General features: G+C 45.5%; 1 protein-coding gene across 2 annotated transcripts in view; it reads right to left on the reverse strand.

The window, feature by feature from the left end:
* Positions 1–6,327, reverse strand: part of srcin1a (SRC kinase signaling inhibitor 1a) — a 145,844-nt gene extending 139,517 nt beyond the window's left edge. For both annotated transcript variants that reach the window (XM_055891954.1, XM_055891919.1), the window contains exon 1: positions 5,702–6,327. In XM_055891954.1, coding sequence (XP_055747929.1) covers positions 5,702–5,723 — 22 coding nt within the window. In that variant the 5' untranslated portion in view covers positions 5,724–6,327. The remainder of the gene's footprint in view (positions 1–5,701) is intronic.
* Positions 6,328–21,056: the final 14,729 nt, after the last annotated feature.

A 21,056-nucleotide genomic window follows, 5' to 3' on the forward strand; every position in this document is an offset into this window, starting at 1 on the left:
AACAGGCACACACACGCACACACTTCATTCCACTAATCCCCTTATACAGTAGGCTGTGTTTGTTATCCTTCCGACATCGACAGTCATGCCGTGGTATCAGAATGTTTCCATCCCTCAGAGTAGTGTTATCTCCCCCCCCATACAGTATTACAGCCTCCTGTCACTAGCAGCATGCCTACCGCTTCCCTCTGACATGACTTCTGCTCACTGGTGACCATCACTCAGCACACACATGATGTGTGTTGAACCCAGTCCCGCATAAACCCTACTATACAACGTTGTGTGAGCACAAAGCTCGGCCAAGATCGGATCCCTCTGCTCCAAGAGGTCAGTAGGGGAATTAGACTCATACAAGGCAGGCTACTGGGCTGTAGCGTACTTCTCCTATTTGGTGCATTGTTTCTGTAACCTGGTTTCTGTAGCGTGTACCGGTCAACCTCAGTCAAGGGCTTAAGATAGACTTGCTTCCGTTTCATCATTAGAAACTGAATGGTGGTATTTTCAGGCTACTTATTGCTGGCCTTCAGTTACCTCACTCAGCAAGCGGGCTACAGGCATACGGCTGACCTCGGCTGTGTCCCAAATGGCACCCTATTCCCTACACAGTGCACTACTTTGACCGGTGGCTATGAGGCTATGATCAAAAGTAGTGCACTAGGTAGGAAATAAGTGGCATCTGGGACGCAGGCCCTCATGTCTGTTTGGAGGAAAAGAAGCCAGTGGCTCAGCTATTCAGCCTACTAATCCATTTCAATCCCTCCAAAAACCAGACAGCAGATAAAACCCCAAGGACGAACAGAATGAAGGATAGTGGACAGACAGACAAGAGTCCAAAGCAGCCCGGGCACATTTTGTTCTGGATATGACCGTTGACCAAAGGCATTTTAGGATACTGCAGTCTCTTTCTTTCTTTCATCTCTTGACCCTTTTTGAAAGGGGCTTTTCCTTTGAGGCATTTCAGGTGACGTGTTCTGGATGGCTACAGCAATAGAATCACACTTGTCTTTGGATCTAGTGTAAGCTCAGCCAGGACCAAGTCATCATCACGAAGAGAAAAGACTCTCGTTCAACTCCACCTCTCTCCTCTACAGTACTCTGCCATCTTCATTGTCATCCACATCCTTGTATTACTTACAGTGCATTTGGAAAGTATTCAGACCCCTTGGCTTTTTCCACATTTTGTTACGTTACAGCCTTATTCTAAAATGGATTCAATTATTGTTTCCCCTCATCAATCTACACACAGTAGCCCATAATGACAAAGCAAAAACGTTTAATTTTTTTTATTTTTGCAGATTTACAAAAAATTCAAAACATAAATACTTTATTTACGTAAGTTTTCAGACCCTTTGCTATGACACTCAAAATTGAGCTCAGGTGCATCCTGTTTCCATTGATCATCATGGGGGGGTTTCTACAACTTGATTGGAGTCCACCCGTGACAAATTCAATCGATAGGACATAATTTGAAAAAAATAAACACCTGTCTATTATACAGTTGAAGTCGGAAGTTTACATACACTTAGGTTGGAGTCATCAAAACTCGTTTTTCAACCACTCCACACATTTCTTGTTAACAAACTATAGTTTTGGCAAGTCGGTTAGGACATCTACTTTGTGCATGACACAAGTAATTTTTCCAACAATTGTTTACAGACAGATTATTTCACTGATAATTCACTGTATCACAATTCCAGTGGGTCAGAAGTTTACATACACTAAGTTGACTGTGCCTTTAAACAGCTTGGAAAATTCCAGACAATTATGTCATGGCTTTAGAAGCTTCTGATAGGCTAATTGACATCATTTGAGTCAATTGGAGGTGTACCTGTGGATGTATTCAAGGCCTACCTTCAAACTCAGTGCCTCTTTGCTTGACATCATGAAAAAATCAAAAGAAATCAGCCAAGACCTCAGAAAATAAATTGTAGACCTCCACAAGTCTGGTTCATACTTGGGAGCAATTCCAAATGCCTGAAGGTACCACGTTCATCTGTACAAACAATAGTACGCAAGTATAAACACCATGGGACCACACAGCCATCATACCACTCAGGAAGGAGACGTGTTCTGTCTCCTAGAGATGAATGTACTTTGTTGTGAAAAGTGCAAATCAATCCCAGAACAACAGCAAAGGACCTTGTGAAGATGCTGGAGGAAACAGGTACAAAAGTATCTATATCCACAGTAAAACAAGTCCTATATCGACATAACCTGAAATGCCGCTCAGCAAGGAAGAAGCCACTGCTCCAAAACCGCCATAAAAAAGCCAGACTACAGTTTGCAACTGCACATGGAGACAAAGATCGTACTTTTTGGAGAAATGTCCTCTGGTCTGATGAAACAAAAATAGAACTGTTGGCCATAATCACCATCGTTACGTTTGGAGGAAAAAGGAGGACGCTTGCAAGCTGAAGAACACCATCCCAACCGTGAAGCATGGGGGTGGCAGCATCATGTTGTGGGGGTGCTTTTGTAACAGTTTAACTTTATGTCCGTCCCCTCGCCCCGACCCGGGCGCGAACCAGGGACCCTCTGCACACATCAACAACAGTCACCCACGAAACATGGTTACCCATCGCTCCACAAAAGCCGCGGCCCTTGCAGAGCAAGGGGAACCACTACTTCAAGGCCTCAAAGCGAGTGACGTAACCGATTGAAACGCTATTAGCGCGCACCACCGCTAACTAGCTAGCCATTTCACATCCGTTACACTTTGCTACAGGAGGGACTGGTGCACTTCACAAAATAGATGGCATCACAAGGGAGGAAAATTATGTGGATATATTGAAGCAACATCTCAAGACATCAGTCAGGAAGTTAAAGCTTGGTCGCAAATGGGTTTTCCAAATGGACAATGACCCCAAGCATACTTCCAAAGTTGTGGCAAAATGGCTTAAGGACAACAAAGTCAAGGTATCGGAGTGGCCATCACAAAGCCCTTCACCTCAAACCTATAGAAAATGTGTGGGCAGAACTGAAAAAGCGGGTGCGAGCAAGGAGGCCTACAAACCTGACTCAGTTACACCAGCTCTGTCAGGAGGAATGGGCCAAAATTCACCCAACTTATTGTGGGACGCTTGTGGAAGGCTACCCAAAACGTTTGACCCAAGTTAAACAATTTAAAGGCAATGCTACCAAATATTAATTAAGTGTATGTAAACTTCTGGGAATGTGATGTTAAAAATAAAAGCTGAATGACATTTCACATTCTTAAAATATAGTGGTGATCCTAATTGACCTAAGACAGGGAATTTTTACTTGGGTTAAACGTCAGGAATTGTGAAAAACTGAGTTTAAATATATTTGGCTAAGGTGTATGTAAACTTCCGACTTCAACTGTAAGGTCCCACAGTTGACAGTGCATGTCAGAGCAAAAACCAAGGCATGAGGTCGAAGGAATTGTCCGTAGAGCTCTGAGAAAGGATCGTATCGAGGCACAGATCTGGGGAAGGGTACCAAAACATTTTTGCAGTATTGAAGGTTCCCAAGAACACAGTGGCCTTTATCATTATTAAATGGAAAAACTTTGGAACCACCAAGACTCTTCCTAGAGCTGGCTGCTTGGCCAAACTGAATCGGGGGAGAAGGGCCTTGATCAGGGAGGTGACCAAGAACCCGATGGCCACTCTGACAGAGCTCTGGAGTTCCTCTGTGAAGATGGGAGAACCTTCCAGAAGGACAACCATCTCTGCAGCACTCCACCAATCAGGCCTTTATGGTAGAGTGGCCAGACGGAAGCCACTCCTCAGTAAAAGGCATATAACAGCCCTCTTGGAGTTTGCCAAAAGGCACCTAAAGACTCTCAGACCATGAGAAACAAGGTTCTCTGGTCTGATGAAACCAAGATTGAACTCTCGTCACGTCTGGAGGAAACCTGGCGCCATCTCTACGGTGAAGCATGGTGGTGGCAGCATCATGCTGTGGGGATGTTTTTCAGCGGCAGGGACTGAGAGACTAGTCAGGATCGAGGGAAAGATGAATGGAGCAAAAATACAGACCTTGATCCTTGATGAAAACCTGCTCCAGAGCGCTCAGGACCTCAGAAGGTTCACCTTACAACAGGACAACAACCCTAAGCATACAGCCAAGACAACACAGAAGTGACTTTGAGACAACTCTCTGAATGTCCTTGAGGGACCCAGCAAGAGCTTGGACTTGAACCTGATCGAACATCTCTGGAGAGACCTGAAAATAGCTGTGCAGCAACACTCCCCATCCAACCTGACAGCACTTGAGAGGATCTGCAGAGAAGAATGTGAGAAACACCCCAAATGCAGGTGTGCCAAGCTTGTAGCGTCATACCCGAATACATTGTACTGTCTAGCAACCTTGTGTCTTTGTACTGCTCCTGGCTTGTTCTTCCCTCAACCCTTACTCACATTACCATCTCATCTCTCCTAAACTCCCCTTTATTCTGTCATTTCTTTCATTCTCTCTCTCTCATCCTCCTTATCACTCTCTTCTCAACTGGTTTTCCCTCTAGCAACCAGACAGTCCCTGGTTGATGGGAAAATAAGAGCAGTGGAAGGGGAGGGGGAAAAAGAGGGGAAGAGACAAGAAAAAAACAGAGAGGGAGGGAAAGAAAGGTAGCAGAATTCCCCAAGCTATATTCCTCCCTCCACTCTGAGCAGTCAGCCATCCCTCCCTATTCCCCTTTTCTCTGCCTCTGTGTTTCTGTTACAGCTCCTTCCTTCTCTGGCTTATTAAAGACGCACATCCATCCCATTAGGGCTAAGGCATGCCTGAAGCATTTTTTTATCCATCCATTTCTTTACATCCCACACCCCCCGACATACACACACCCTCTCACTCCTCTCTTGCTCTCACTCTCTCTAAGAATTCCTCTTTCTTACACTTGTCTCCCTCCATTTTCAGGGGTGTTTCAGCAAACCAAACCTGTGCACTGCTTTTTCCAGTTTGGAAACAGAGAAAGAGGGTAAGAGGGTAAGAGGGTAAGAGGGTAAGAGGGTAAGAGAGAGAGAGAGAGAGAGAGAGAGAGAGAGAGAGAGAGAGAGATTTATACAGACTGACAGACAGACAGAGACAGACATCAAAAGCACACCAGCAGGAAACAGTGCTAACCCACCCACTCCTCCATTAACAGCACCATCCCATTTTACACACACACAAACAAATTGACTGTGCTCTACACACCCATTCATTTCCATCTCACTTTCTCTGTCTCCCTCTCTCACACACACAATCCTTGGAACGCTTCACTTCCCCGAGGCTTCCCATGAGGCTGACAGATGCAGCTGTTGTCACCGCCACCTCCACACACCGGTATATCCACCTTCTGTTCACCACACACACACACACACACACACACACCAGCATCTCCTGCCTCAGTAATGACCGTTCTATTCCCCCAGCTCTGCACAAGCCCCTTCCCATTTCCCGGCTCTTCCGCACATGCATGCATCCTGCACCCAATCCCTCCAGCATCTCTCTCATCCACAACCCCACATCCCCTCACCCTTTCCCCAGCCACCCTGCATCCTTGTCCCCGTCATCAGCCTGGATCTGTTCAGAGCATCACATTCTAGCAATGCCTCATCGCCAGCGCCCACATCCAACCCCCCACTCCCTGCTGGGAGAGAATCTGATAGCACAGCCAGCAGATTGGAAAATTAAACACATTGCAAAATAAAATCGAGCTGCTACTTATGTATACATGGAGATAGTAGCGTTGACATGCCTTGGGATGGTGCATTGCCCATGCTGCGACGCGGACAGCTAGAGCTGAGAGTGATCGCGTTTCCTGTTCCTCCTCTTTTTTCTCCTCCCTCCTGTCCCTCGCGTTCTCTTCTTCACACAAGCGTTTAGTCTCTCCTTCCTCGTGCCGTCCCCGCTTCCTATTCGCTCCTCTCTTTCTTCCGTCCTCCTTCCCTTTGTCTCTCTCTCTCCGTCTTCCTCTTGCTCTCTTGGATCCTCCTCGGCGAGATGGCTGTGAGCCAGCAGCCGAGCTCTGATAGCTGTGAGCGTGTGTGTGTGAGAGAGGCGTACTCTTTAGCAATAAGTGCCTAAGAGAGTGTGTGTGCCTGTGCAGAGATGCTCAGCACACGGCTAAGAATGAACAAAAATGTTGTTCATGATAGTTTATTGGGCTCTCTCTGTCTCTTCTCTCTCGATCTCTCCTGTTTCTCTCCATTGCACACCTTTCTCTCTTTCCATCTCTCTCTTTCCATCTCTCTCTCTCTCTCCCTCTCTCTTAAAGGCACAGGCAGTGCGTTGCATTGCTACAGTCCTGGGGGCGCATCTCTCGCACCGAGAGATGATATGGTAACCAACGGGAGCCAAGGGACTTGGTCTTGTGGAGCTCAGAACAAGAGCTCGGTGGAGAAACGCTCCCCAGTAATGACAGAGGAGGCTGGGGGAGATAGTGATCCTTTCTAGGTCCTTCAACCACACACTCAATCTGAGGAAGATTGTGTGTAATGTATATACAAGAAGATATGGTGGATGGGAGAGAGAGAGAGAGCGAGAGAGAGAGAGAGAGAGAGAGAGAGAGAGAGAGAGAGAGAGAGCATGGAGATGGTGTACTGTACCAGTAGTCTTTGGCCCATGCAGAGAGGGCATTAGCTCACTATCACAGCCAGTGTTATGCTGTCAACCCACTTTCCCACTCCACTGATGACCACAACAATAAAGTTATGAGTTCAGTTTCATACTTATAAAAAAGGGTGAGGTGAAAATACCGTCCTTTGACTGGAGCAGCTCGGGAAAGCTCTGTGGTGGGCGTGCCAGAGGCAAAGTTACTCTTGACAGGCAGCTGCAACACAATGTAAGTCCACAGGGAAACAAACCTGAGAGGGGGTGACATGATGGAAATGTGGAGAGTAAAGGTTACCTTGGTAACCCTGGCATCGCTGTTATCAAATGTTATTAGTCACATGCTCCGAATAGAACAGGTGTAGACCTTACAGTGTAATACTTACTTACGAGCCCCTAACCAACAATGTAGTTTAAAAAATATGGATAAGAATAATAAATAAAAATAAAAAGTAATTAAAGAGCAGCAGTAAAATAACAATAGCGAGACTATATACAGAGGGGTACCGGTACAGAGTCAATGTGCGTGGGCACCGGTTAGTCGAGGTAATATGTACATGCATAGACGATAACAACAAAGAGTAGCAGCGGTGTAAAAAAGGGTGGGGGGGCAGTGCAAATAGTCTGGGTAGCCATTTGATTAGGTGTTCAGGAGTCTTATGGCTTGGGGTTAGTGGCTGTTTAGAAGCCTCATGAACCTAGACTTGGCGCTCCGGTACAGCTTGCTGTGCGGTAGCAGAGAGAACAGTCTAAGACTAGGGTGGCTGGAGTCTTTGACAATTTTTAGGGCCGTCCTCTGACACCGCCTGGTATAGAGGATGTCAGGAAGCTTAGCCCCAGTAATGTACTGGGCCGTTCGCACTACCCTCTGTAGTGCCTTGCGGTCAGAGGCCGAACAGTTGCCGTACTAGGCAGTGATGCAACCAGTCAGGATGCTCGATGTTGCAGCTGTAGAACCTTTTGAGGATCTGAGGATCCATGCCAAATCTTTTCAGTCTCCTGAGGGGGAATAGGTTTTGTCGCGCCCTCTTCACGACTGTCTTGGTGTGCTTGGACCATGTTAGTTTGTTGGTGATGTGGACACCAAGGAATTGAAGCTCTCAACCTGCTCCACTGCTGCCTCGTTGATGAGAATGGGGGCATGCTCGGTCCTCCTTTTCCTGTAGTCCACAATCATCTCCTTTGTCTTGATTACGTTGAGGGAGAGGTTGTTGTCCTGGCACCACACAACCAGGTCTCTGACCTCCTCCCTATAGGCTGTCTCGTCGTTGTCGGTGATCAGGCCTACCACTGTCATCGGCAAACTTAATGATGGTGTTGGAGTTGTGCCTGGCCGTGCAGTCGTGCGTGAACAGGGAGTACAGAAGGGGATTGAGCACGCACCTCTGAGGGGCCCCTGTGTTGAGGATCAGCGTGGCGGATGTGTTGCTACCTACCCTTACCACCTGGGGGCGGCCCGTCAGGAAGTCCAGGATCCCGTTGCAGAGGGAGGTGTTTTGTCCCATGGTCCTTGTCTTATTGATGAGCATTGAGGGCACTATGGTGTTGAACGCTGAGCTGTAGTCAATGAATAGCATTCTCAAATAGGTGTTCCTTTTGTCCAGGTGGGAAAGGGCAGTGTGGAGTGCAATAGAGATTGCATCATCTGTGGATCTGTTTGAGCGGTATGAAAATTGGAGTGGGTCTAGGGTTTCTGGGATAATGGTGTTGATGTGAGCCATGACCAGCCTTTCAAAGCACTTCATGGTTACAGACGTGAGTGCTACGGATCAGTAGTCATTTAGGCAGGTTACCTTAGTGTTCTTGGGCACAGGCACTATGGTGGTCTGCTTAAAACATGTTGGTATTATAAACTCGGACAGAGAGAGGTTGAAAATGTCAGTGGAGTCAATGCTTCCCTTTGTAGTCTGTAATGGCTTACAAGCCCTGCCACATCTGACGAGCATCAGAGCCGGTGTAGTACGATTCGATCTTAGTCCTGTATTGATGCTTTGCCTGTTTGATGGTTCAACGGAGGGCATAGCGGGATTTCTTATAAGCTTCCAGGTTAGAGTCCCGCTCCTTGAAAGCTCAGTGCGGATGTTGCCTGTAATCCATGGCTTCTGGTTGGGGTATGTACGTACGGTCACTGTGGGGACGACATCATCGATGCACTTATTGATGAAGCCAATGACTGATGTGGCGTACTCCTCAATGCTATCGGAGGAATCTCGTAACGTATTCCAGTTTGTGCTAGCAAAACAGTCCTGTAGCTTAGCATCTGCTTCATCTTACCACTTTTTTATTGATCTAGTCACTGGTGCTTCCTGCTTTAATTTTTGCTTGTAAGCAGGAACCAGGATGATTTGTCTATGTTACCTCTATGACTCTTTTCGCCTCTTAGGCGGTTTGTCACTGTAAGCATTGATGTATTCTTCTGTTGTCTGGGCAACATACACCTCTCAGACATGAACACAGCCAGGATCTAGGGCAGAGCCCAGCTACATACACAAGAACAGTTTACAAATAGAAAAATCTATATGGCTATGAATTTTCGTTGCACGTAACAATATGGTATCTGACAGAACAAGGTAAAGTATGAGCCACCAGCGGTGAAATCACGCACGCTATAGCGAAGGTCAGGGACATACCAAGGTCGAGGGAAAGAACCACACGCATTATGGGTGAGAGGAAGATCCTGAGCATTGCAGTCGAGGGACCAAGATTGAGGGGAGAGTGGGAAGAGAGTACAGCAGCTAATGGACTGTGAAAGATGGAGGAGAGAGAAGAGGTGCAATGCCAGAAGATGGAAAGAGATAAGAGGAGGAAGGAGAAAAATAGTTTTTAATGATCGGATTGATAAATAATGTATGGAAGAGCCAGGCTGCCCAGAACTTTAAGAACATGCTGGTCTGCCTGTTTGTATGTCTGTCCGCCCGTCCGTCCGTCCGTCCATCTGTCCGTCTGCCCGTCCATCCGTCTGCCTGTCTGTGGTCCAGCTGGTTTACAGGCAGAGACAAACATGAGCCTGTTGCCTGCTGTCACTCCATCTCTTGGAAACAGAGTCAGGGGAATGGATGGTAGAAGCCTGCTGTACTTAACAGACCACAGTGTTCCTTCCCGAGGAGGGAGAGAGCGACATCTCCTGAGTCCACACTTTTATCCCAGTCACTCCCCTGTGGTATACAAGCTTATAAGAGCTGCCAGTCTTGGGACTCGCGTACACACATGCACAAACACGCCATTCTGCGTTTCACTCTGAGATCATCAAAATAATGATGATAATAATGATAATAGCCGGTAATGACTGTCATGATGGGAATGATGTTCACTTAACATCATCATAAACAGATTGGGTGGTTGTGTGTCACAATGTGTCATGGCAGGTTTGATTTCCACCGGGTGAGTGAGAGAGCGAGTGGGGGGTTGACATTGTTACAGGTACTCAACAGCCCAATATGGAAACGAGACCATCATTACTCATCACCAGTATGTACATTGTCTATACCGTACGTAGTCCGCCAATTCTAATCAGTTACTATGGATGGCAGCGGGGCAGTGACATTTCACAACATGCCATAACAAAACACAAAGCCAACTATGGGATATCCCATATTTATCAGTCATCTATCGTTCTTAAACCTAAACAATTAGCCAGTCACTACTCCGATGAACCTCTCATGGCCAAGGAGAGGGAGGACCTATTAGTGACAACAAAGCCCCCAGAACAACAGATAGGCCTAAACTAACGTACTGTATTACAGCTACAGAGAGAAAACTAAAAACTCATTTCACTGTAATTTAGTGCAGCTCCCTCGGGCTCTTTTGATGGCAGCAAGGTGATGTGCTTAATATAGTTTTGTGGAGCGTAGAAAGAGGACGTCTTCGGTGGCCATTAAAAATCATTCAGGCCTAGATCACTGTGTGTAGACTACAAGTGGGGAGGAGCACCTGGCTGGACTGCACAATGACTGTGTCAGCTAAACAAAACAACAAATTCAACATGGCACATACAACTGAAGGCTTAATGCATGCCTATGCTATGACCTTTTCAAAAGCCCCAGAAGGACTCTAACAGTTGTAGGTCACACCAAGTTAGTGGAACATCAACATGAGGGTCCTGCCTTTAAAATACCATTGGGATGCCCATTATATACTATAGAGATGCTTCTCTATAGCTCAATATCAAAGTCCTACGTGGCTCACTTGTTAGAGCATGGTGCTTGCAACACCAGGATTGTGGGTTTGATTCCCACGGGGGACCGGTATGAAAATGTATGGACTCACTACTGTAAATGTTATGCTATACCAAAAAGGTTTGAAGACAGAAATCTTATAATTAAGGCTACATACTCACTGGCAAAAACATGTAACCTATAGGCTACTATGGAGTGAGGGGCAGTCTTACATGTTGGGTTGCATGGCCATGGGCTTCTTCTTTAAACTGCATGTCTTTGACTTTAACTGGACAGCAGAACATTTCAATAATGTTTGTCACAAACATTCTCCGGTTAGCCTAACATTTCTTTTTGAATGGTTGCGTGCAAAGTAGGCTAAAGCTATTTAATTTAGTCGTTGGTCGGTTGTTCTGCCGAAGTGCAGACACATTTTTACCAAGCGGTCGATACAAAAAGAGAAGGAAAAAACACGACGCACCTGCAGACAGATGGAGACAAATTGCCTCTAAAGAAAGAACCACGTTGCAAAAAAAAAAAGCAATTCCGTTATGATGAAATGAAAACTTTCCCCCCCATGTCCTCCTATACTAGGCTACATTAAGTGAGAGATATTTGTAGCTTTTTCGTCAAAGATGGATTAGACTCCAGAGTATGCTAATTTCAATTGTTCACGGCCTCTCAAAATTCGCTGACATTTATGGCAGTCCCCTGTCTTTTTCATCCTCAGCAACTTTGTACACCACTGTGCCTTTGTCTGCAAGGGCTTCAATCAGCCCACACAAGGCATGATGGCAGCGATCTACATGTCATCAGAGATTTTGGGGAATTCCTACAACATGGCTCCAATGATGTTTTCTCGATTATATTCCAGAGAAAATGGGCCCTGTTCTTTATTAGAACAGCCAACAGCTCAACAATGACAACAATGATATCTCCCCTTGTTCATGTTTCATTCACCAATGTTCCATCCTTGCACAAAGGTTACACATGTTATCTGTGTTATCATATATCATAAAGATTCTTGCTTGCATGAAGTTACATATGTTTCTTGTGTGTGGATGAAGAAAACATGATCATTAGCAGCAATAGCAAGCAATGGTGGCAGCAGCCAGTAGGAGTTTTGCCTGGGGGCTTTCTCTCATCGGGTCGTGGTTGTGGATTGAGTGAGGCCAGGGAACTGGTTGTTGTACAAATTGCTGAGGAGGCCGAGCTTCATCGTAGCAGCCCTGCAGTGTTCTGCTGGACTGCAGGCTCGGTTCCTGCCTTCTAATGACATATACTGTTAGCCTCTTCACTATGAAGCTGACTTCATTTGTGGTGAAATGTTGTCCTACCCTATACCCACCCTAACCGCCTCCTCTCCTTGACATCCATTGCTTTTCAGTTGGCTCTTTAATGATGTGTGTGAATTAGATGTAGGTCTACCCATCCTCCCCACCCACACTACTAACCCACATACCCATCACTGTCACTTTAATGGACATGCACATCAATCGGGGGGAAATGTGAGTAACTGCCTTGCACTTGGTTACTTTCTTAGTACAAGTCTCTCTGCATGCTGGCTGGGGGGGATGCACAGTGGCGGATTTACAATTAGGTAAAAGAGGCAATTGCCTCAAGTATCACATCATCAAGGGGCCTCGTGAGCTGGGCATAATTTTATAAAAAAACACAAGTAATCTTTCATTAAAAAATATATAATTTCTTGGCTTGAGACCCCGGTTGCTTCACTCAATACATATGTATACTGTACAAATACAGTTGAGGTCGGAAGTTCATATACACCTTAGCCAAATACATTTAAACTCAGTTTTTCACAATTCCTGGCATATAATTCTAGTAAAAATTCCCTGTTTTAGGTCAGTTATGATTACCACTTTATTTTAAGAATTTGAAATGTCAGAATAATAGTAGAGAGAATAATGTATTTCAGCTTTTATTTATTTCATCACATTCCCAGTGGGTCAGAAGTTTACATACACTCAATTACTATTTGGTAGCATTGCCTTTAAATTGTTTAACTTGGGTCAAACATTTCAGGTAGCCTTTTTTTGGCCCATTCCTCCTGACAGAGCTGGTATAACTGAGTCAGGTGTGTAGGCATCCTTGCTTGCACATACTTTTTTCAGTTCTGCCCACAAATTTTCTATAGGATTGAGGTCATTTGGAAGACCCATTTGCGACCAAGCTTTAACTTCCCGACTGATGTCTTGAGATGTTGCTTCAATATATCCACATAATTTTAATTTCTCATGATGCCATCTATTTTGTGAAGTGCACCCCCACAACATGATGCTGCCACCCCCGTGCTTCACGGTTGGGATGGTGTTCTTCCGCTTGCAAGACCCCCTTTTTCCTCCAAACATAACAATGGTCATTATGGCCAAACGGTTCTATTTTTGTTTCATCAGACCAGAGGACATTTCTTCAAAAAGTACGATCTTTGTCTCCATGTGCAGTTGCAAACTGTAGTCTAGCTTTTTTATGGCGGTTTTGGAGCAGTGGCTTCTTCCTTGCTGAGCGGCATTTCAGGTTATGTCGATATAGGACTCGTTTACTGTGGATATAGATACTTTTGTACATGTTTCCTATAGCATCTTCACAAGGTCCTTTGTTGTTGTTCTTAGAATCAGAAGCTTCTAAGATCATGACATGCTCTGGAATGTTCCAAGCTGTTTAAAGGCACAGTCAACTTGGTATGTAAACTTCTGACCTACTGGAATTGTGATACAATGAATTATAAGTGAAATAATCTGTCTGTAAACAATTGTTGGAAAAATTACTTGTGTCGTGTACAAAGTAGATGTCCTAACCGACTTGCCAAAACTATAGTTTGTTAACAAGAAATTTGTGGAGTGGTTGAAAAACAAGCTTTAATGACTCCAACCTAAGTGTATTTAAACTTCCGACTTCAACTGTAAATAAGAATGGAATATGTTTATGAACATTTCTTTATTAATGTGGATGCTACCATTATTATGGATAATCATTAATGAATCGTGAATAATGATAATGATGACAGAGGCAATAATATCATACCCCCCCAAAAATGCTATCCTCCCCTGTTATTCGTATTGGTAATGGTGAGAGGTTAGCATGTTTTGGGGGTATCGTCTTTGTGCGTCTGTAACTTTCTCATTATCCACAGAAAAACACATATGTAATGCAGATATGTATGAAAATATCTTCCAATAAAAGGTGACATTCTGTACTGTCTCCTCATATAAAATATTTAATCTTAAATCCAAAATGCTGGAGTACAGAGCCAAATTAAGAGTTTTAGCTTTACTATCCACATAAATCTGTAGGGGAGTATAGGTTCTTTGGGAACTAGAGGTTAGAGTAGGGGTTTAGTAGTGCATGTGGAGAACATGATGGATGTCAAGCCGGCAGATGCACTAATACTGCAATGCACGGTGAACCCAGCCTGATCCAATATACTGATTAACATTTATCTTAACCTCTTATGCTCTATATATTACACAGCAGCAGCTAGACCATATACCATAGGCATCAGTGCATCTCCACGATAGAGAATACTTGTCACGATCGTCGAAATAACATTCGGACCAAGGCGCAGCATGTATGGGTTCAACATCTTTTTATTTGCGAAACGCACAAAAACAATTAAAAAGCGCAAACGATACGTGACGCTATGGAGTGCTCACAGGCAACTACACATAAACAAGATCCCACAAAACACAGTGGGGAAATGGCTGCCTAAATATGATCCCCAATCAGAGACAACGATAAACAACTGCCTCTGATTGGGAACCATACCAGGCCAACCTAGAAATAAAACAAACTAGATTACTCACCCTAGTCACACCCCGACATAACCAAGGCTCTCTATGGTCAGGGCGTGACACTGCTGTCCATCTAAACCAATGAGCAACATCATCATGGGCTTCCTGATTTGCATTTGACCCATGATTGCCCACAAGTCAGCAACATTCATCGCAGTCAATATTGTCGCACCAATTTCAGTGTTAACACAGAACAGAGTGAGATAACGTGGGAATCAACCCTATCTCTTTTGTTTCACCATTCAGACAGCACCATCGTGATCAGACAATGGATTTGACTCCCTTATCAAAGCAAAGAGTGCTGCTCCCCAGTACTTGGCCTCCTTCACATACAGCGGCGAAGCCACCGTCAATCAACTGACCAAATACAGTGTTTCCATGGCGATGTGGATGGTAGGAGATGAGTCGTGGTCTTTATGGATGAGGACAGAATTGGGGGGGTGGGGGGTGTTTCCGCGTGTGTGGAGCAGTGTTGGAGCAGTGTGGGTGGATGGAATTATGAATGTCTGTCACCATGTGTACTGGGTTGTGGCTGGGCTGTGTTGCATGCTGATGTGTTTGTGTGCGTGTGTGTGTGTGTGCGTGTGCGTGTGCGTGTGCGTGCGTGCGTGTGCGTGTGTGTGTGCGTGTGTATGTGTGCATGCATGTGGGCTCATGAGGATCCATACAGAGTACAGACACATGGCTGAGTGCAGACTGTGATTCTGGCGTGCCATGCAGAGGGTGTGTCGGTCTACGTATGTGTGATCAACGTTCTGCACACGGACATGGAAAAGGATGAAGGGATTTTTTGCTCTGAGTGAGGTCCGTATGCAGAGAAAAAAATTGCATGCATGCACACGCACGGACACACACACTCACACACACACACACCCGGTGAAACCGAGTCACAGCCCGCTTTTATCACCCTCTCACTGAGGTTGTTAGCTATGTTCTTCCTGATTTATCAAAGGCAGCCATCTCTGGATCAACACAGAGCAGAGGGCTCTGTCACTATGACAGGGGAGATGGACAGTGTACTACTGCAGACAGGGTGTCTTACAACTGTGGAGGAAGGGTAGGATATAATGCTGCTAAAAGACGGACGGAGAGAGCCGGGGTACAGACAGTATGTACATAGACTGACATGAATAGAGGAATGGAGATACAAGAGAGCATGAGAGCAGTGCTGCACAGAGTACACCCAAGTCTGTGTTAGAGAGAAAAGGTCAGAGGTCAGTTTAGAGAATGTGAGAAATAAAGGGGGAGGGGAGAGGGAGAAATAGAGATCAATCAATCAATCAAGTTTATTTTATATAGCCCTTCGTACATCAGCTAATATCTCGAAGTGCTGTACAGAAACCCAGCCTAAAACCCCAAACAGCAAGCAATGCAGGTGTAGAAGCACGGTGGCTAGGAAAAACTCCCTAGAAAGGCTGAGTGCAGATAAATACAGGCGAAGTTTGTGGAAAAAATCAAGAGAAATGTAGTGGAAGATGTATTGTTGTTGCTATCTCTAAGATCATAGTAACATCCCTACAGAACACGCACACACTCAGCCCCCCTCTTCCATCTGCTCTTAGTCCATCTTGACAGGAAATAAGGAATGGCAGATAGAGAGGCTTGTCACGCATGCCTCTTTCTCACCCTCACCCCCTCTCTCCTTCTCACCCCTCTCTTCAGATGGACCTGCAGTGACTCCCTATGGGATGCAGTAGGACAGGTTGGATCAAATGAAAAACTGTGCTGCTGCTGTCACAGAGATCCCCTGGGCTGACGGGCTGATCAGTGCTCCGGCAGGGGGGCTGTAGGAGACCCTGAACTGGGGGGGGGGGGGGGCAGTAGTGGATTAATGTGGCGGTAAATTTGGGGTGTGATGCCTCAGATCAAGTTGAGACGTAGGCACTCCACAGAGACCTCCTTCTAAAGGTCAGGTTCAGCCGGCCGCTGTTTGGCCATGTGTGAGAGGGAAAGAGTGTTTTTATATACCGGTATTAAGCTGTTGGAGTGTGTTTGTTGGTGTGTGTCTGTGTCTGTGTGTGAATTTGGTGAACGCTAAGATATATTTTTTAAGTCTGCATGTTTATCATGCATCATTTTTGCATAGATTGGGGTCAACATCCACTGTCCACAAAATACACTGCTCAAAAAAATAAAGGGAACACTTAAACAACACAATGTAACTCCAAGTCAATCACACTTCTGTGAAATCAAACTGTCCACTTAGGAAGCAACACTGATTGACAATAAATTTCACATGCTGTTGTGCAAATGGAATAGACAAAAGGTGGAAATTATAGGCAATTACTAAGACACCCCCCAAAACAGGAGTGATTCTGCAGGTGGTGACCACAGACCACTTCTCAGTTCCTATGCTTCCTGGCTGATGTTTTGGTCACTTTTGAATGCTGGCGGTGCTTTCACTCTAGTGGTAGCATGAGACGGAGTCTACAACCCACACAAGTGGCTCAGGTAGTGCAGTTCATCCAGGATGGCACATCAATGCGAGCTGTGGCAAAAAGGTTTGCTGTGTCTGTCAGCGTAGTGTCCAGAGCATGGAGGCGCTACCAGGAGACAGGCCAGTACATCAGGAGACGTGGAGGAGGCCGTAGGAGGGCAACAACCCAGCAGCAGGACCGCTACCTCCGCCTTTGTAAAAGGAGGTGCACTGCCAGAGCCCTGCAAAATGACCTCCAGCAGGCCACTACGCTGACAGACACAGCAAACTTTTTTTGCCACAGCTCGCATTGATGTGCCATCCTGGATGAACTGCACTACCTGAGCCACTTGTGTGGGTTGTAGACTCCGTCTCATGCTACCACTAGAGTGAGAGCACCGCCAGCATTCAAAAGTGACCAAAACATCAGCCAGGAAGCATAGGAACTGTGGTCACCACCTGCAGAACCATTCCTTTATTGGGGTGTCTTGCTAATTGCCTATAATTTCCACCTTTTGTCTATTCCATTTGCACAACAGCATGTGAAATTTATTGTCAATCAGTGTTGCTTCCTAAGTGGACAGTTTGATTTCACAGAAGTGTGATTAACTTGGAGTTACATTGTGTTGTTTAAGTGTTCCCTTTATTTTTTTGAGCAGTGTAATAATCATCAAAAAGTGTTCCACTAGCAGATCACTCCTAAAATTACACTCCATAAGCAAGGGATTCCATGCATCAGATGTGACTAGCAAGATCTCATCCACATCAACCAATCATTGAATCAGCCGGCCAGACTCTGTCAGTCTCCTTCGCGATGACACAGCATCCTCGTTAAGCAACCCTCAAATTACAGACCACATTAGCATGAAAACGAAGATGTTAAACTGCCCACTATCACCACACACATACATCTTGTGGCAAATAATAGTCCATGTCTCCCGATCTCCTTTATTTTTCCATGTCTGCCCAACCACTCTCTATAAATAAGTAAGGTGCTGTTTCCAAGGTAACGTCACCATGGAGAATTGTCCACCTGAAATCATGCTGTAGAGAGAACCGTGGAGCAGTGGTCTAGCTAGCACAGTATGGGCTCCGTTTATTATAAACAGACCCTCATCACCAGCAGCACAGCATTCTAGGACCCCCAACCAGGCCCCGCCCAGCCCTCAGCTCTCATTAACCCACCATGATCCTCAGCCCTCATCAACCCACCATGATCCTCAGCCCTCATTAACCCACCATGATCCTCAGCCCTCATCAACCCACCATGATCCTCAGCCCTCTACAACCCACCATGATCCTCAGCCTTCATCGACCCACCATGATCCTCAGCCCTCATTAACCCACCATGATCCTCAGCCCTCATCAACCCACCATGATCCTCAGCCCTCATCAACCCACCATGATCCTCAGCCCTCATCAACTCACCATGATCCTCAGCCCTCATTAACCCACCATGATCCTCAGCCATCATCAACCCACCATGATCCTCAGCCATCATTAACCCACCATGATCCTCAGCCCTCATCAACCCACCATGATCCTCAGCCCTCATTAACCCACCATGATCCTCAGCCCTCATCAACCCACCATGATCCTCAGCCCTCATCAACCTACCATGATCCTCAGCCCTCATTAACCCACCATGATCCTCAGCCCTCATTAACCCACAATGATCCTCAGCCCTAATTAACACACCATGATCCTCACCCCTCATCAACCCACCACGATCCTCAGCCCTAATTAACACACCATGATCCTCACCCCTCATCAACCCACAATGATCCTCAGCCCTCATTAACCCACAATGATCCTCAGCCCTAATTAACACACACTGATCCTCAGCCCTCATCAACCTACATTACATTACATCAACCTACATTACACCTACATTGCACTATTTCATAATTATAGCCCTAACATTCTTCTTAGCATTTCTGATAACTAGGCAGTTCCACTATGACCCTCATTTAAATCCTTTGTGTGTGTGTGTGTGTGTGTGTGTGTGTGTGTGTGTGTGCGTGCGTGCGTGCGTGCGTGCGTGCGTGTGTGTGCGCAGATCAGAAACCAAATAGAAAGCCAGCAGTGCGCTAAATGGAACTTTGGTACCCTCTAGTGGTGAGAGCAGACACTGACATGTTTAGGGTGGATTCTACATAGCAGCAAGGCGGAGAGGGGTAATTACCCATCATCACACACTAGTAAAGCCATATTCAATGTTTTCTTGTTAGATTACAGTGCAACATTACAGTTGAGGTGTTTTCCTAAGCTGTGGTATTAAGGTTAAAGGGATGTAGTGTGCATGTGAAAAGAGACAGTCTGCAGTCTGCTTGGCACCCTGCAGGAGGTGATGAGACAGTCTCTCTGAGTTCCATCTCAGTAGTGCCAGTGGACTTTTCAAACACAGTGCTGTCACTGAGTGTGAGGTGACACCTACCTCTGGTCTCCCTTCACACACGCAGACAGACAGACAGACAGACAGACAGACAGACAGACACACCACTGTCATCTCTAATTAAAATGTATTTCCCTCTAAAACCTGACTAAACCAATCCAATTTCAATCTGAATGAGGGCAAAAAGAGGATTCTCAATCATGGGAGATTTTTCATGGCAGAGAAATATGGAGAATGTGCTAGAGATATATCTTGGGCTTCCGAGTGGCGCAGCGGTCTAAGGCACTGCATCAGTGCTAGAGGCGTCACTATAGACCCTGGTTTGATTCCAGGCTGTATCACAATCGGCCGTGATTGGGAGTCCCATAGGGCGGCGCACAATTGGCCCAGCGTCATCCAGGTTTGGACAGTGTAGGCAGTCATTGTAAATAAGAATTTGTTCTTAACTGACTTGCCTAGTTAAATAAATAAATATGATTAAAGTGGGCATCTGGGGGATAGGGGGTCTCTATCCTCTTTCTCTCTCTCGCTGTCAGAACAGCTCTCCCATGTGGGCCTTGTTAGGAAAGGTCAACAGTTAAACTCTTAAGGAGTTTGGGAAGGGCCATACTGAACCATCCAGGGCCCATCTCAAGATCTCCTTTGGAGAGACTTCTCAGGTGTCGTCATTAGAATCATGACAGCCACGTCTGTTGAGAGAATTGAACCAGTTGCCTGCTAATGTGAATGTAATGCCCTTCCTTTCCCAGCCCCCTACCCAGCTATACACAGAGCATTAATACCCCAATAAACATCAGAGACAAATTAAATCATCCTGATTAGTCCATCAACACTAATTATCTAATTTAGTTCCTGATGGTACACTAAAAGCAATCATGGAAATTTGGTCTGGAGGAGGAAGAGAGGAGTATGGGGGATTCCAATACACTGTAGCTACTATATCTGCATGGTGATATGACTCTGACTGAGGCAGTGACAGTAACAAAGCCATAGATGCTGCACCACTGCCAGATGGTCTTAATTAGGTGCATACGGATATAGATCCATTTCATATGGATATGCATTAGAATTTTTATGAGAGCAAAAGTAGTATGCAGTATGTGTGATCAAGCCCTCTCCTGCTGCTGAGCGGCTGTCACCTCACAAAGGGAAAGGACACGCCGTCTCTCCTTTGTGATCAACATCCCCTTGTTCCAATGTCAATGTCAGGTACTTGAAAACGGTGAAAATTGCTACATGCATGACAGGTGAGATAGGCACGTTTCCAAGGGGACAAGTGTCAGTTGGCATGGGGATAAGACTCTAGTCCATCACACTGACCTCAATATGTCACATGATCTGTACATCAGACAGCCAAGATGTAGGGCGAAACAAGGGGAGATCACTCTCTATTGTCATTGGTTCCATTTGATATTGTCACTATTCTTCAAGGGGGTTCCAATAAAGTTCACTTCATATGGCAAAATATGAGGAACATTCCCTAAGACTCGTTTTCAATTTTATATCCTCGCTTTTTATGAGATGAAGGAAAGAAAATGAAGCTTTCTTATCAGAATGAAAAACATTGGGCATGTAAAAATATAAATCGAACAGATACCTCGACCTGATTCCTTGAATCCTTTGTAGAATTTGGGGAACCCAAACAAAGAGGATAATGAACAGTCTGCATGAGCTTCATCTAAACCGTATGGACCCCTTCAGAAAATATAACTGAAAACGGGATATGG

This window comes from Salvelinus fontinalis, chromosome 2, assembly GCF_029448725.1.
Source record: "Salvelinus fontinalis isolate EN_2023a chromosome 2, ASM2944872v1, whole genome shotgun sequence".
Classification (NCBI taxonomy): Eukaryota; Metazoa; Chordata; class Actinopteri; order Salmoniformes; family Salmonidae; genus Salvelinus; species Salvelinus fontinalis.